The 12,983-nt window shown below is 45.2% G+C and overlaps 1 protein-coding gene across 3 annotated transcripts in view; it reads right to left on the bottom strand.

Moving 5' to 3' along the window:
* Positions 1-12,983, bottom strand: part of ACOXL (acyl-CoA oxidase like) — a 350,659-nt gene that overhangs the window by 235,912 nt on the left and 101,764 nt on the right. For all 3 annotated transcript variants that reach the window (XM_004770976.3, XM_004770974.3, XM_013044972.2), the window contains one exon: positions 5,794-5,828. In XM_004770976.3, coding sequence (XP_004771033.1) covers positions 5,794-5,828 — 35 coding nt within the window. The remainder of the gene's footprint in view (positions 1-5,793; positions 5,829-12,983) is intronic.

Here is a 12,983-nt window from a genome sequence, read left to right on the forward strand (position 1 = left end):
ATTTCTTGGCAACCCTGTGTATAAATCTGGTCAGGGCTTCACTGTGAAGTCTGAAACAGAGACAGATGGAACAGTCGGCCAGAAAGCCCCAGTGACAGAAACAACTATTCCCTGGAAAGGGTTGTAGGGGGTAGGGGTGGGGGCAGAAAGGCATCTTTGTTTATTTTTACAAAATTTGGAGAACAACAGTGTCTCCCAGCTGTCTCCACAAGATCAAACCTGCTCCAAATGGGAGTTGCTAGGTATTTGCCAACACTTGAAATCAAAGTCCGATAGGCCTGGTGGCCCTGTTTCTTGTCTTTCCCTCCCTTTGTATTTCAAGATGACAATTTCATTTGTTCATTGATGCAGCCTGTCCGTTCAATAAGCATTCTGATTCATCTATGAACTTCAAACTCCACTTCTAATCTAAATCAGAATACAAAAGTACATGACCCCTTCACTTCTTGCTAGGCCCTGTGGCTCATTCAAAGCAAATACCTGAAGGCAGTCTCAGAATGACATTTAATCATGTGGTCTGCATTTTCTGTGTAAGGCCATGCCCTCCAAAGTCCAACTTAGGGATCATCAAACTGTCAACTCGCCCAGTTCTCTGGGACTGATCACACACAAGCTCCCCAATTCTCCCTTCCCCTCGTCAGCCCTCAGGGAACAACAAAGCCTGTTAGGGGGTTGGTAACTGTAACTCCAATATTAGAGTTAGGGCACAGGCCTGGGGCAGGGTACCAAAATTGGCCTTTGTTAGGGCTTATACGAAACATAGAAAAAGTCAGTTGTGAAAAAGACATATCTTCAGTTGTCATCTAAAAGTCAAGCCTCTGTGAACTTCCATTTTTAACTGTAACAGAGCCAAGTGGAAAATTTGCTTCTCTCCTCATTTATTAAAGAAGGACAAGGAACAGAAACAAAAAAGAAAAGAATTCTGTCGGTGGCTAGTTCGCCACTCTCCCACCCAGTGTCCATGGGCTGTTCTTTAGAAACATGGACACAGGGGCCGTGTGCAAAACTGCCACGCTCTTGACTCACGTGGCCTCTCTGCTGTGCCAGAGAAGCAAGAGCCAAAGGTAAGATGACCACTTCTGAGCCACTTCGTCTGTGCCTGGGAGCTCCCACCAGGAGGGAGCAGGCTTCTCCGGGCTGCTGCACAGTGACAGACAGGAAGAACATCTAAACACTCTTTCAGACTTATAGAAAAAGAAAAAAACAAAACACCCACACAGTGGGGAACAATTTCCCCACTGTGTGGGTGGTGGGGCCCCAAGAGCTGTTATCTGCAAAGGGCACTTCTGGGGGTTACCCAGCTGTCACCACTGTGTGGATTCCACTCGAAAACCTCAAGCCAACCCGGGGGGGAATGAACATCAAGAGATGATTTTTCCACTCTGTGAAAATGACTTGACTGTACAGACATAAATTAAGACTCCATGATCACAAATGAAATATGTGCAGGACCTGTCATAAGATGCACGGTCGGTCACAGCTGATGCTCCTGCTTGCCTGGCACATCTACAGTCAAAGTATGACTCTGTCATTCTCCACTTCCTGACCTTTGAGCACCTGATCCCATATGACGTCTTTCTCTCCCTCCCTCCCTCCCTCTCTCTCTCTCTCTCTCTCTCACACACACACACACACACACACACACACACTCCTATACCATACTACCAGGTCTGGCATTACTGGTCTAGCAGGAGTAGAAGCTGAACCAGCAAGTCTGAGGGCAGAGGTGGGAGTCATTGGGGTAAACCTGTGTTAGTACAGGAATGGAGGGGAGGGATGTTCTAGCTCTGTTCATCGTAACGAGGGAGATTTGATGGCTGGAGCAAAAATGCGGGTGTTTAAAAACAATACCAGGCATCCTTTGGGCCTTAAGTCCCTCTTTTGCCACACAAAGTTTCCCCTGTTCCAAGCTGCTCTGCCCCATGTGTCTATGGCAGCCTAAGAGGTACTACCTGCCCACCGAGTTTGTAGGATTAAGCGATTCCTCTCCTCCTTTGCATAAGTCCCTCCAACCCACCCCTAAGTGAACCCATCTTCCCAATACTGCCATCTGGAGCCACATTCACTTCCCCCTCTCCCTTCATCCCACTTCCATCTACTACAACAATCTTGCACCATTGTTCTTGGCCTTGGCCCTCCTGTTATAATCTGGGAAATGGAGCTGGTGATTAGAACCTCAAGTCCCAACCTTGCTTCCAAAAGTATGCTAACCCACACGAAGAGGACGCTTGGAAACCCTCAATTCCAGCATCTGTGTTCTGGGTAGACATGACAATAGAAATGGAAACCATTTTTCTTTTCTTTTTTTTTTTTTAAGATTTTATTTATTTATTTGACAGAGCGAAATCACAAGTAGATGGAGAGGCAGGCAGAGAGAGAGAGAGAGGGAAGCAGGCTCCCTGCTGAGCAGAGAGCCCGATGCGGGACTCGATCCCAGGACCCCAAGATCATGACCTGAGCCGAAGGCAGCGGCCCAATCTACTGAGCCACCCAGGCGCCCTGGAAACCATTTTTCAATAGCAAGTGTGAGCCTTTCAAGGGAACCCAGAACTACATACATGTAGGACACAACCCCATCTTGAAAAGTAATCAACGGAAGAACAGTATGGCGATCCCTCAAAAACCCAAAAATACAATTACCATATGATGCAGCAATTCCACTTCTGGGTATATACCCAAAAGAATTGAAAGCAAGGTTTCAAAGAGATTTTTCTTTTTCTCTTTATTTTCAGATTTATTTATTTGAGCAAAAGAGAGAGAGCGAGAGCCCAGAAGGAGAGTGAGAAGGAGAAGCAGACACCCACTGAGCAGTGAGACCAACATGGAACTCAATCCCAGGATCCTGGGATCATGACCTGAGCTGAAGGCAGATGCTTAACCAGCCTAGCCACCCAGGCACCCCTCAAAGAGATTTTTACATGTTCACGTTTATAGCAGCATTGTTAATAATAAATAGCCAAAGGCAGGAGCAATAGACCCAAAAGTCTATTGATAGATGAAAGGATAAGCAAAAATTGATAGATATATTTATATATCTATATAGATATATATACACACACATGCAATGGGGGTATTATTCAGCCTTAAAAAGGAAGGAAATCTGACAACCACTACAACATGGATGAATCCAGAGGACATTATGCTAAGTGAAAGAAGCCAGTCACAAAAAGACAAATACTATATGATTCTACTTATCTGAGGATCCTATAGTAGTCAAATTCAGAGACAGAAAGTAGAATGGGGGTTACCAAGGGCTGGAGGCAGGGGCGGGGCAGGGATGAGGAATTAGTGTTCAGTGAGTACTGAGTTTCATTTTGGGAAGATGAAAATGTTCTAGAAATAGATGTGGTGATAGTTGGACAAGAGTGTGAATATACTCGGGGCGCCTGGGTGGCTCAGTGGGTTAAGCCGCTGCCTTCGGCTCAGGTCATGATCTCAGGGTCCTGGGATTGAGTCCCGCATTGGGCTCTCTGCTCAGCAGGGAGCCTGCTTCCTCCTCTCTCTCCCTCTCTGCCTGCCTCTCCATCTACTTGTGATTTCTCTCTGTAAAATAAATAAATTAAATATTAAAAAAAAAAAAAGAGTGTGAATATACTTAGTATCACTGAACTGAATACCTTTTAAACCTTTTTTAAGGGTTAAAATAATAAATTTTATGTTAGGTATATTTTACTAAAAAAAGTAATCAACAGAAATATTGAAGTTTCAATTAATCTAAACAAACTAGCAGGATTTTTTTAAAGAAGAGACACAACCAGGGGCAGCTGGGTGGCTCAGTCGGTTGGGTATCTACATTCGGCTTGGGTCATGATCCCAGGGTCCTGGGATCAAGTCCCGCATTGGGCTCCCAGCTAAGCAGGGAGCCTGCTCCTCCCTCTGCCTGCAGCTCCCCCTGCTTGTGCTCTCTCTCCCTTTCTCTCTCTCTTCATCAAATAAATAAATAAATCTAAAAAGGAAGGAGAGGGAGGAGGAGGAGGAGTGGGAGGAGAAAGAGGAGGGGAAGGAGGAGAGGACAATGAGGAGGAGGAGGAGGACGAGGAGAACGAGGACAAGAAGATACAGCCAGAAACACACATCCTTCATCTTCCTTCTGAGGACAGAGATGGGTGACAGGGCCAGGCAGCAGGAAGGACAGAAGGGTCTCCACCAACCCAGTGAGGTGTCAGTAACCTCACATTGTGATGCCAGGTGCCTGCCCTGGCTGAGGGAGGGGTGAGCGGAATCTTCTCCACAACATAGGCCTGAATCCCATATAAGCACAGAGGCAAAGGCACCGCCCAGCCTTCCTCAGGTCTACCCTGCTCTGCTATCTTACCTGATTCCCTGACTCGAAAAGACTAATGGTTGGCAAATGTTCCTTAGCCTCAAAAGTATTAAAAAGAAAACTTTCTTCTCAAGCTCCATATAAACTCTGAGTTTCTGCACCAGTTAGAGCTCTCCATGGAGCCACAGAGTAACCCTCACCATTGTGTGAATAGGCCATGATTGTTCTCTGAACCAGAGCAAGACCTTAGCTTTCTTAGGGAAGAGGCATCTTCAGTTCTCATGAAGAAACAGCCAGCTGCTTTTCTTGAGAAGGGGGACTCAGGTATGAGGAAAGTTCCACCCAAAAGGAAAAGAATGGAAAGGGCAAAATCTGCCCTCCCCTCCCCATACCCCCGCCCAATATGCAGTGCACATGAGGATCCAGGACCCACTGTCCACATCAGGCTTCCCAAGGGCAGAGTCACTGTAGAGCCAGTCAGTCCAGGAGCCTGGGCTGGGCTGACAAGGGAGCAGGTGCGTCTGCAGGACACTCTGCCTGGCCGTGCCTAGCACCTGGCACACCTGCAATCTTGAAACATCAAAGAAGTCTGGGCTTCTCCGGAGCAGCATTCTCCCAAGAGTATCCAGGAGTGTCCAGCATGAGCACTTTTCTTCCCAGACACTCATTCCCAGTTCTGAGTGCTTCTCACCCGTCCTGCCTTCTTCCTGCTCTACCCCACACAGGGCACCGATAGCTCTTCAAGGTCTCTCTGCCCACTTCGTGGCTCAAGTCACAGCTGAATGTAAATGAGTATATGCAACCTGTTGCAAGTATTTTTGGAAGGCAACCTCCTTTGAGGTAACTACGGGTTGTTTGTGGAGAGCTGGCCGGATGTTTCAAGCTGACCGGCGGATGGCACTTTGGGGAGGCTGTGAACAGGTTGTGTAAGGACAGGAGGGACATAACTTGTAGCCCGTCCATGGAGACAGGATCTTTAACTAATTCAACATTTTAATACATTTTGATGAATATTAGTACAAGAAACCAACATTTTTCATAAACATGGTGCACTTGAGAAAAAGGCAGGAGTCAGGAAGCAAGACAAAAAAAATAGAGCTTTTAGCCATTCTCAAATGGACGTAAGACAAGAAGGGGGCCTCCGTGGAGGGGAGGGCTTCACTAACAAGCCTTCCTCCAACTTTCTGTTTGCCTGGTCTCCACCTCTCACGCACGCACAACACCTCTGATTCTGTTCTTATCCCTACACGGAATCCATTACCCAGGAATCACTTGTGTTCCTGCCTTACGGGGGTACATTTTTCGTTTAAAAGAAATGCACTACCTACCACCACTTTTATGTAAAAACCTTCTTCCTCCAAATAGCCAGTGATGCTCACAAATCAAGCAACTAGAACAATGCTAATTCTGTGAACTGATACCATGGGTCCAATAGTCACCAAATTAAGCTCAAAAACCCACAGACTTGAGCAAACTAAAAGCTATAAACCAGTAAAGTTGTGCCTTAAGAGAAAAAAAATTAACTTTACCTGTGGCTGTAGCGAATGGCTATCGTCAACCCAAGCTGTAATTAAAAAGAGGGGGAAAATCGATATTAAATAATATTAAGAATATGCTGAATTCACAAGAAAATTCACTTATTATGGTCCATTATTTTTTAAACATTTCCTAAAGTCTCCTACTGCTTATGCTTCATAAATAACACGTTTTAATGACAGATCTTTAGTTTCATCATAGTTCTTAAAGGATAATCATATTTTGAAAGGGTCCTAGAGACACCTAAAATATCTCTTTGCATCTCTCAGAGAATTAGATGGGTGTCTCTCATCTGGCAGATCTTCCATAACAGAGCTTTTCTTTCTTTTTTTTTCTTTTTGCTTTTTAACCCCTTTTTTCTTTTTTCTTTACATTTTTTAAACTTAATTTTTAAATTTTTTATTGAGATGTAATTGACAAATAAATTATATATATTTAATGTATACAATGTGATGCCTTGATTTACATATGCAGGGTGAAATTATTACCATATGTTATGACATTAATTAACACATCCATCACTTTACAAAGTCACCTTTTTTTTTCTTTTTTTGGTGAGACCACTTAAGATGTACTCTCTTTGCAAATTTCAAGTATACAATACAGTATTGTTAACTATAGCCACCATGCTAGGCATTAAATCTCCAGAGTGTATTCATCTTACAACTCAAAGTTTATACCCTCTGACCAACACCTCCCCATTTCCCTCACCCCCAGGCCCTGGCAACCACCATTCTACTCCCTGTTTGTATGAGCAAAACAAGGCTCTTTCAGCTCTGAGACAAAGCCGTGAAAAGATGGGATTCAGTGTGTGGCTGATTCTGAGGTTTGCCATACCCGGGTCCGGGGAGGAGTTCTTTCCCTCACCCCCTGCCCCAGGAGTGCTGAGCGGAGCCCAGGCCATGGGGTGGGGGGAGACTGACCCCCTGGGCCAGAGTCAGGCGGATCCGCACAGCCTTCACACTGATTCCATGAGCTCAAGGCCAACATATTGCGCTTCTGAGGACAGCAAAGAGATTGAGCCTTCAGTGCATGTGCAACATCAAGAAAAAGCGTATACCATCACTAGACACAGTGACAAGTAGAGACCATGGTGACACCTTGGTTTCCTTTTTACTCTGTGGGGGTGGCATGGAAACCTCTCAAGCATAAGCTGGGATCAAATCATACGACACGGACCTCAGCTAGTTTGTGCAAGGTCATAGCCGATTCTGGAAGAGCCAGAAGAGTTCAACTGCTAACCATATGGGCATCAGTTATTTAGATTCTCAGAGCTTCAGTGTTTACAACTATATAATGGGAAAAGATTTTCTCATGTAAGGATTAAGCAATTTTTCTGTTTTTATGTTTATACCTGTGTGTGTACACACATGTGTGCATACTGCCTATAGAAAGGAAAAAATCCATGAATAATAACTACCACTACTACAACTATATTTGGGAAATACCTCATTTATGAAAATGTTTTCATTTTCCAAAAATTTTTAAAAAGATTTTATTTACTTCTTTTAAGAGAGAGAGAGAGAGAGACAGAGCACTGGGTGTAGTACATAAACAATAAATCTTGGAACACTAAAACAAAATTTAATTTAATTTAAAAAAAGAGACAGACAGAGACAGAGAGTGAGCATAAGTCAGGGGGAGTGGGGGAGAAGAAAAGAGGGAGAGGGGGAGAGAAAATCCCAGCAGACACCCTGCTGAGCACAGAGTCCAACGCAGGGCTCAATCCCACAACCCCAAGATCATGCCCTGAGCTGAATTCAAGAGTTGGATGCTTAACATACTGAGCCACCCAGGCAGCCCTTCATTTTCCAAAATTTAATTTTTAAGTTAGTTCTTGGAACTAAGAAAGTATTTTGTCATGTAAAAATGATGATCAGCTTCAACCATGCCTATATAACTCTCATCAACCCACTTGTGGCTGATCTAAGGCCCTGATAGTTTAAGGAACTCACAGCAGTTAAAAATCCAAGCATCCTCTGGTTCAAAGTCTACCTAAGTCTGAACCCTCACGTCACTAGCAGTTCCCCTGATGTTGGTCCCAATGGCAGCGGGGGTGGGGGTGGGGTTGGTCACTTCCATGGGGTTGTCCTGGACCCTGGATGACACAAGGGTCCCTGGGCAGTGGAAGGGCGGAAGGGGTGATGAAGAAGCAAGGAGAGGGAGAGTTAAGTAAAATCATTGGGATGAATATATTATATGTCAACTATATTTTAATTAATTTTTTTAAAAAATAAAGAAATTCCGGGGTGCTGGGTGGCTCAGTGGGTGAAGCCTCTGCCTTCGGCTCAGGTCATGATCCCTGGGTCCTGGGATTGAGTCCCGCATCAGGCTCTCTGCTCAGCAGGGAGCCTGCTTCCCCCCTTCTCCCTGCCTGCCCCTCTGCCTACTTGTGATCTCTGTCTGTCAAATAAATAAATAAAATCTTAAAAAAGAAAGAAAGAAAGTCTAACACCTCAGTCCAGCTTGACACACTGCAGAATCCCCCAGTTATTACTTGAACAGCTCAGTTCCAGAATAATTCGGCTGGGCGTTACCACCATGCACACCCCAAATGCAGAACCGACAGGACTCAGGGGGGACAGGCTTGAATTTTACCAAAAGATTCTCTAGATGTGAAGGCATGAAATCTACAACATCAAGGTGATTTCATACCACCCTTACCTGAGTGTACTCAATTATCTGTCAGCTGAACCAGGGGTACATTTTTTTTGAAATTTAAACAAATGGAAAAGGAAGATGCCTCAGGGACAATCAAGAATTTAAAGAACAAGGAGGAAATTACTTAGGGAAGGAAATAAAAACAGAAACTGTAGCCAAAAGGTCAGGATGAGCAATTTACGATTGCACATGCCATGTAACTTTACATTTCCTGGAGTTAAAAAGTTCTGGCTTCCACTGAGGCTAATTATAAGATAATTTTACCAACCGAATATTTTGATAAGCTTTAGAGTACTGCTAAATTGGTGGCTTTTCCGCAGTTGAAAGATACGCCTTTGCTGGAGTAGGGAGAGAAAATGGGCGTGGGAGGGCCAAAAATAAGAAAAAAGCAGAGGAAGTCTTTCAGTGGTAGCTGTGCCGGTTAAAAGAGGCTGGATGATGAATCCTTCACAGAGATGAATTTCAATGAAGCCCTCGCATTTGTCTTTTCCTGGCTTCTGAATCAAGTATGTTTTATTGTCATTTTTAAAAGGACATCTCTGTGAAGGAAGAAAGCGCAAACCAGGGAATCACAGAGACCAGCCGCTGCATTCCAGGGGCCTCTGCATGAACAGGCCGGGTAATGACATGCTAGGGAACGAGATGATTCAAACCCAGGCAAAGGGCCCGGACCTATGTGAGACCTGACTCACATAGTGGATGGGAACAGGGAACCGCACTTGTCATGCTGGAAACTGGACTTAAACTCTACACAGAAAGCCCCGGATCCAGTTTGGCAGCCCTGACAAGACCCCTGAACGGTGGAGAAGAGCCCTGCCCTGAAATCCCAGATTAAAACATGCGTAGGGAGACTATGTCTCTTCTGCCTCCTCCTGCATATTATCTGACCCCAGAGAAGGCAGGGGTGGTAGAAAATCTCTGAGGTTTCTGTACCATAGCAGATATAAAACAAAGGCCACTGTGTAATCTGCTGAGAGATAGGCCAGAGATAACCTTCTACCCTGGCATTACGAACCTAGCTAGTCAGGCCCCTCTGAGCACTTGCCGCGCTATGAAGCACCAGTAGCCCGGAAATGCTTTGAACCAGTCTCGCTCCTGCCTGTGTCGGCACAGACATGCATACAACCATGCGCCTGTGCACAATTTATAACCACTTTACACGTGTGGGCACACAGATGCACACACGTTGTGTGCCCTGAGACCCAACTCACCCATGTGTGCACACATACATTTGCATGCATGCATACCCACACCCACATACATGCACATGTACACCACTTGCGTGTGCATGTGTCCCAACAAGCATGAGTTCATATGTGCTCAGTCCATGCACATGCTCACACAGTACTCAGATGCAGACATACACAGGCACCAGCACATATGTGCACACACACTCATACAGATGTGCACACAGGCACTGACCCACGTGCACAGAGAAGCTTCAGCATTCAGAGAGGCCCCCAGAGCCCCCCAAGACAAAGGGAGGCCTCAGACAATTGACCCTTTTGTTGCTGGTCTCAGCAGGAACCCAGAGGAGCAGGAGGAGGGAGGCCGAAGGGTTGGCCCCCTGACCCCAGCCCAGCCAGGGCTGAGGCCCCGGGGACATGGAGGTCAGCTGGAGTTTTGTGTGGCTGCCCTCCCTGGAGAACAACCCCCCAGGACATACTGTAAGTCTTGCCAGAATGCACTCCACAAACTCCCATTCAGAGTCTTTTTTTTTTTTTTTTTTTTAGATTTACACAATTTGTTAATAACAAAATTAAATCACATTTTAATGGCAAGGAAAGAATAATTGAACATTTTTCAAAATCTCCACCAGCTACAAAAACCTTTTTTCCCGCTGCTTCGGCCTAAAAATGCTCCTTTTATGGAACAGCTGACTGAGGCAGCTGTTTTGTATCAAGTCTGAGAGTTTTCTATATGACCCAGGGAGCTCAGACAACAGGCAGACCTTGCTGCATTAAAGAGTAATCCGAGAATAATTTGCCATAAAACCCCCCAAAGTGCACCAGCTGTAGCCGGATACGCCCTATAAAGCACCACAAAGACTGCACGGACCTTGTAAAATAATCATAATAATTTTAGAAAACACATTTTTCAAACACCTTTAAAAAAAAGTTTTTAAGGAAAGAAAGGGGTGACACTGTCTTAGGACACGTCCCTTCCATGGGCTCTCTTCCCTGTCCACAGGCTGTCACTAAGCATCTCTTTCTAATGCCCACTTAACCAGGGGTGCCTGCGTTGTTGGGAACCCCCTCCTTACAGGTCTACTGTGCTGCGTGTTTATGACGTACTGTCACACTCACAGGGCAGCTGGGGGCTGGTGAGAGGAAGAGCCCATTAAATGCTAGCCCCAAAGTGGCTCCGCTGGTGAGTGGTGATATTCCAAGTCTGGGTCCAGAACCCTCTAGACTAGGGTGATGTGCTGGCAGGGGCTATGACCAAGATCCATGCCCTTTCACAGGGTCAGCTACCAAATACCCCCAACCCGATGCTAGCACTCCTTATTCCTCAAGAAAATATGAAAACCAAGGGCTTTATTACAAAAACTCCCACGTTTTAAACGGATTTGAGTATTTTTCAAATAATGCAAGCCAAACAAAACATATCAGTGGGATTTGGCCAGGGGGGCCATCAGTCTGCAGCCTCACTTTTCACCCTTCCATACTGCCAAGCCTCTTCTTGCATTCTTGGATCTACAAATCTGAATTAATTAGCTCGTGACAAATCTCGAAAGAGCTTTCATGTTATTCATGAGTCTTCTTTCCTTTTCCTATAATTACGTGAAGCTTTTTCTTTAGTTTACTTCAAGTTTCATGGGTCCAAAGGGTCCATCGCAAAATAAACTCAAAAAGAAAAGCTTGTTGCTTAGATCCCTCCTGCAGTTTTCAACTATTCCTTCCCCTTTTATGGGAAATACGGAAAAGGAGCCTGAAGGGGAGAAGCAGCATGAGTGTGGACAGAATCTCACCCAAACGGAGCCACAGTGTGCTGACCCCAGGAAGCCAGCACAGGGAGAAAGTAATCCACCCAATGGCTCCTTAACCCCTTCCCTGGCTATCTTTCTGCACTGTTCTCTCCCAGCAATAACCAGGAACCCCTTGCTCCCCACACAAGCACCCTCCAGGACTGCTCTTTCCATAGGCATCATCCTAGATCTTTCTGGCCTCCCATGCCCGTGGGACACAGGCCACAACTCACTAGTCCTTAACCTTGTCATCTATCTAGGGCTTTTTTAGGCACTTGCTACCTTCTCTGAAAAATTACCTGCGCTGAGCAGATGCTTATGGTCAGTGACAATGAGCTTTTGGTCAAGTTCCCTGACTTTTCCTCGAGGTAAAATGGCATTGTTTTAGACAGATTTATTTAGACCTCAAAGATGAGGACCAGCGGAGATTCTCATCTCCCAAAAACTTGTGAGAAATGCAGATTCTTCAGCCCTAATTCTACTGAATCAGAAACTCTGGGGTGGGGTGCCTGGGTGGTTCAGTGGGTTAAAGCCTCTGCCTTCGGCTCAGGTCATGATCCCAGGGTCCTGGGATTGAGCCCCGCATCGGGCTCTCTGCTCAGCAGGGATCCTGCTTCCTCCTCCTCTCTGCCTGCCTCTCTGCCTACTTGTGATCTCTGTCAAATAAATAAATAAAATCTTAAAAAAAAAAAAAAAAGAGAGAGAGAGAGAAACTCTGGGGTGGTTTAGCCATTCCTCCAGGGGTAGGGGTTAGAAGCACTGAATGAGATGATGTATGGAAAGAACATAGCAATATGCTTGGCATAGATGACTCTTACTACCTGCTAAATGGTGATGATGTTCCAGCACGTAGTAAATCTATTTTCACTTTACATTCTCTGCATGTCCTTTCAGTGTCCTGCACTCAACTTCAGGGATTGCCATCACTGCGAGTTCAGGCAGGCTCATAGGCTGGGATGAGGTTGTATTTTGGGAAATGAGGCCTCCTGGTACTCCTGGGTGATCACCCACTCATCACGGAGAGGTGTGTGCACCCTGCTGAGACCCACTGTTTGCTGTTGACCTGCATAGACACTGCCAGCTTCCTGGTGGCCAAGAATGAGCCTCTCAAAAGAGGGAGAGAATGGCAAGAAAGGCAGGAGGAAGAAATGCAGCAACATATTTTCCATTACCAAGTTTATTTTGTGAGGTTATCCTTCATGGGTGCCTTAAAATTAAAAAAAAAAAAAAACTCAAAAAATCAAGAAGAAGACACACTAACGTTTAGGAAAAGCAAGGGATATGAATAATGCATAGGATCTCAGATTTGTCAGAAACCTAGCAATTCAGATCTGAAACTTTCAAAACCTGTTGTAAAAAATAAGTTGCTAAATCGATGGAAATTAACACCGAACGAACATTGAAATGTAGGCAGTGGTTGTTTAACCAACCTAAGAAAACAGGTTGTTTTTAAGACTCTAAGCCCCAAATGACTAAAAAGGTAAGACCAATGATGTTGCTGTTCCTCACTGCTGTCCCCAAGAACCCGAGCCAGACACTAGTTTTTTGGACTAA

This window comes from Mustela putorius, unplaced genomic scaffold (genome assembly GCF_011764305.1).
Source record: "Mustela putorius furo isolate JIRA1106 unplaced genomic scaffold, ASM1176430v1.1 tig00000281_pilon_pilon_pilon, whole genome shotgun sequence".
Taxonomy (NCBI): domain Eukaryota; kingdom Metazoa; phylum Chordata; class Mammalia; order Carnivora; family Mustelidae; genus Mustela; species Mustela putorius.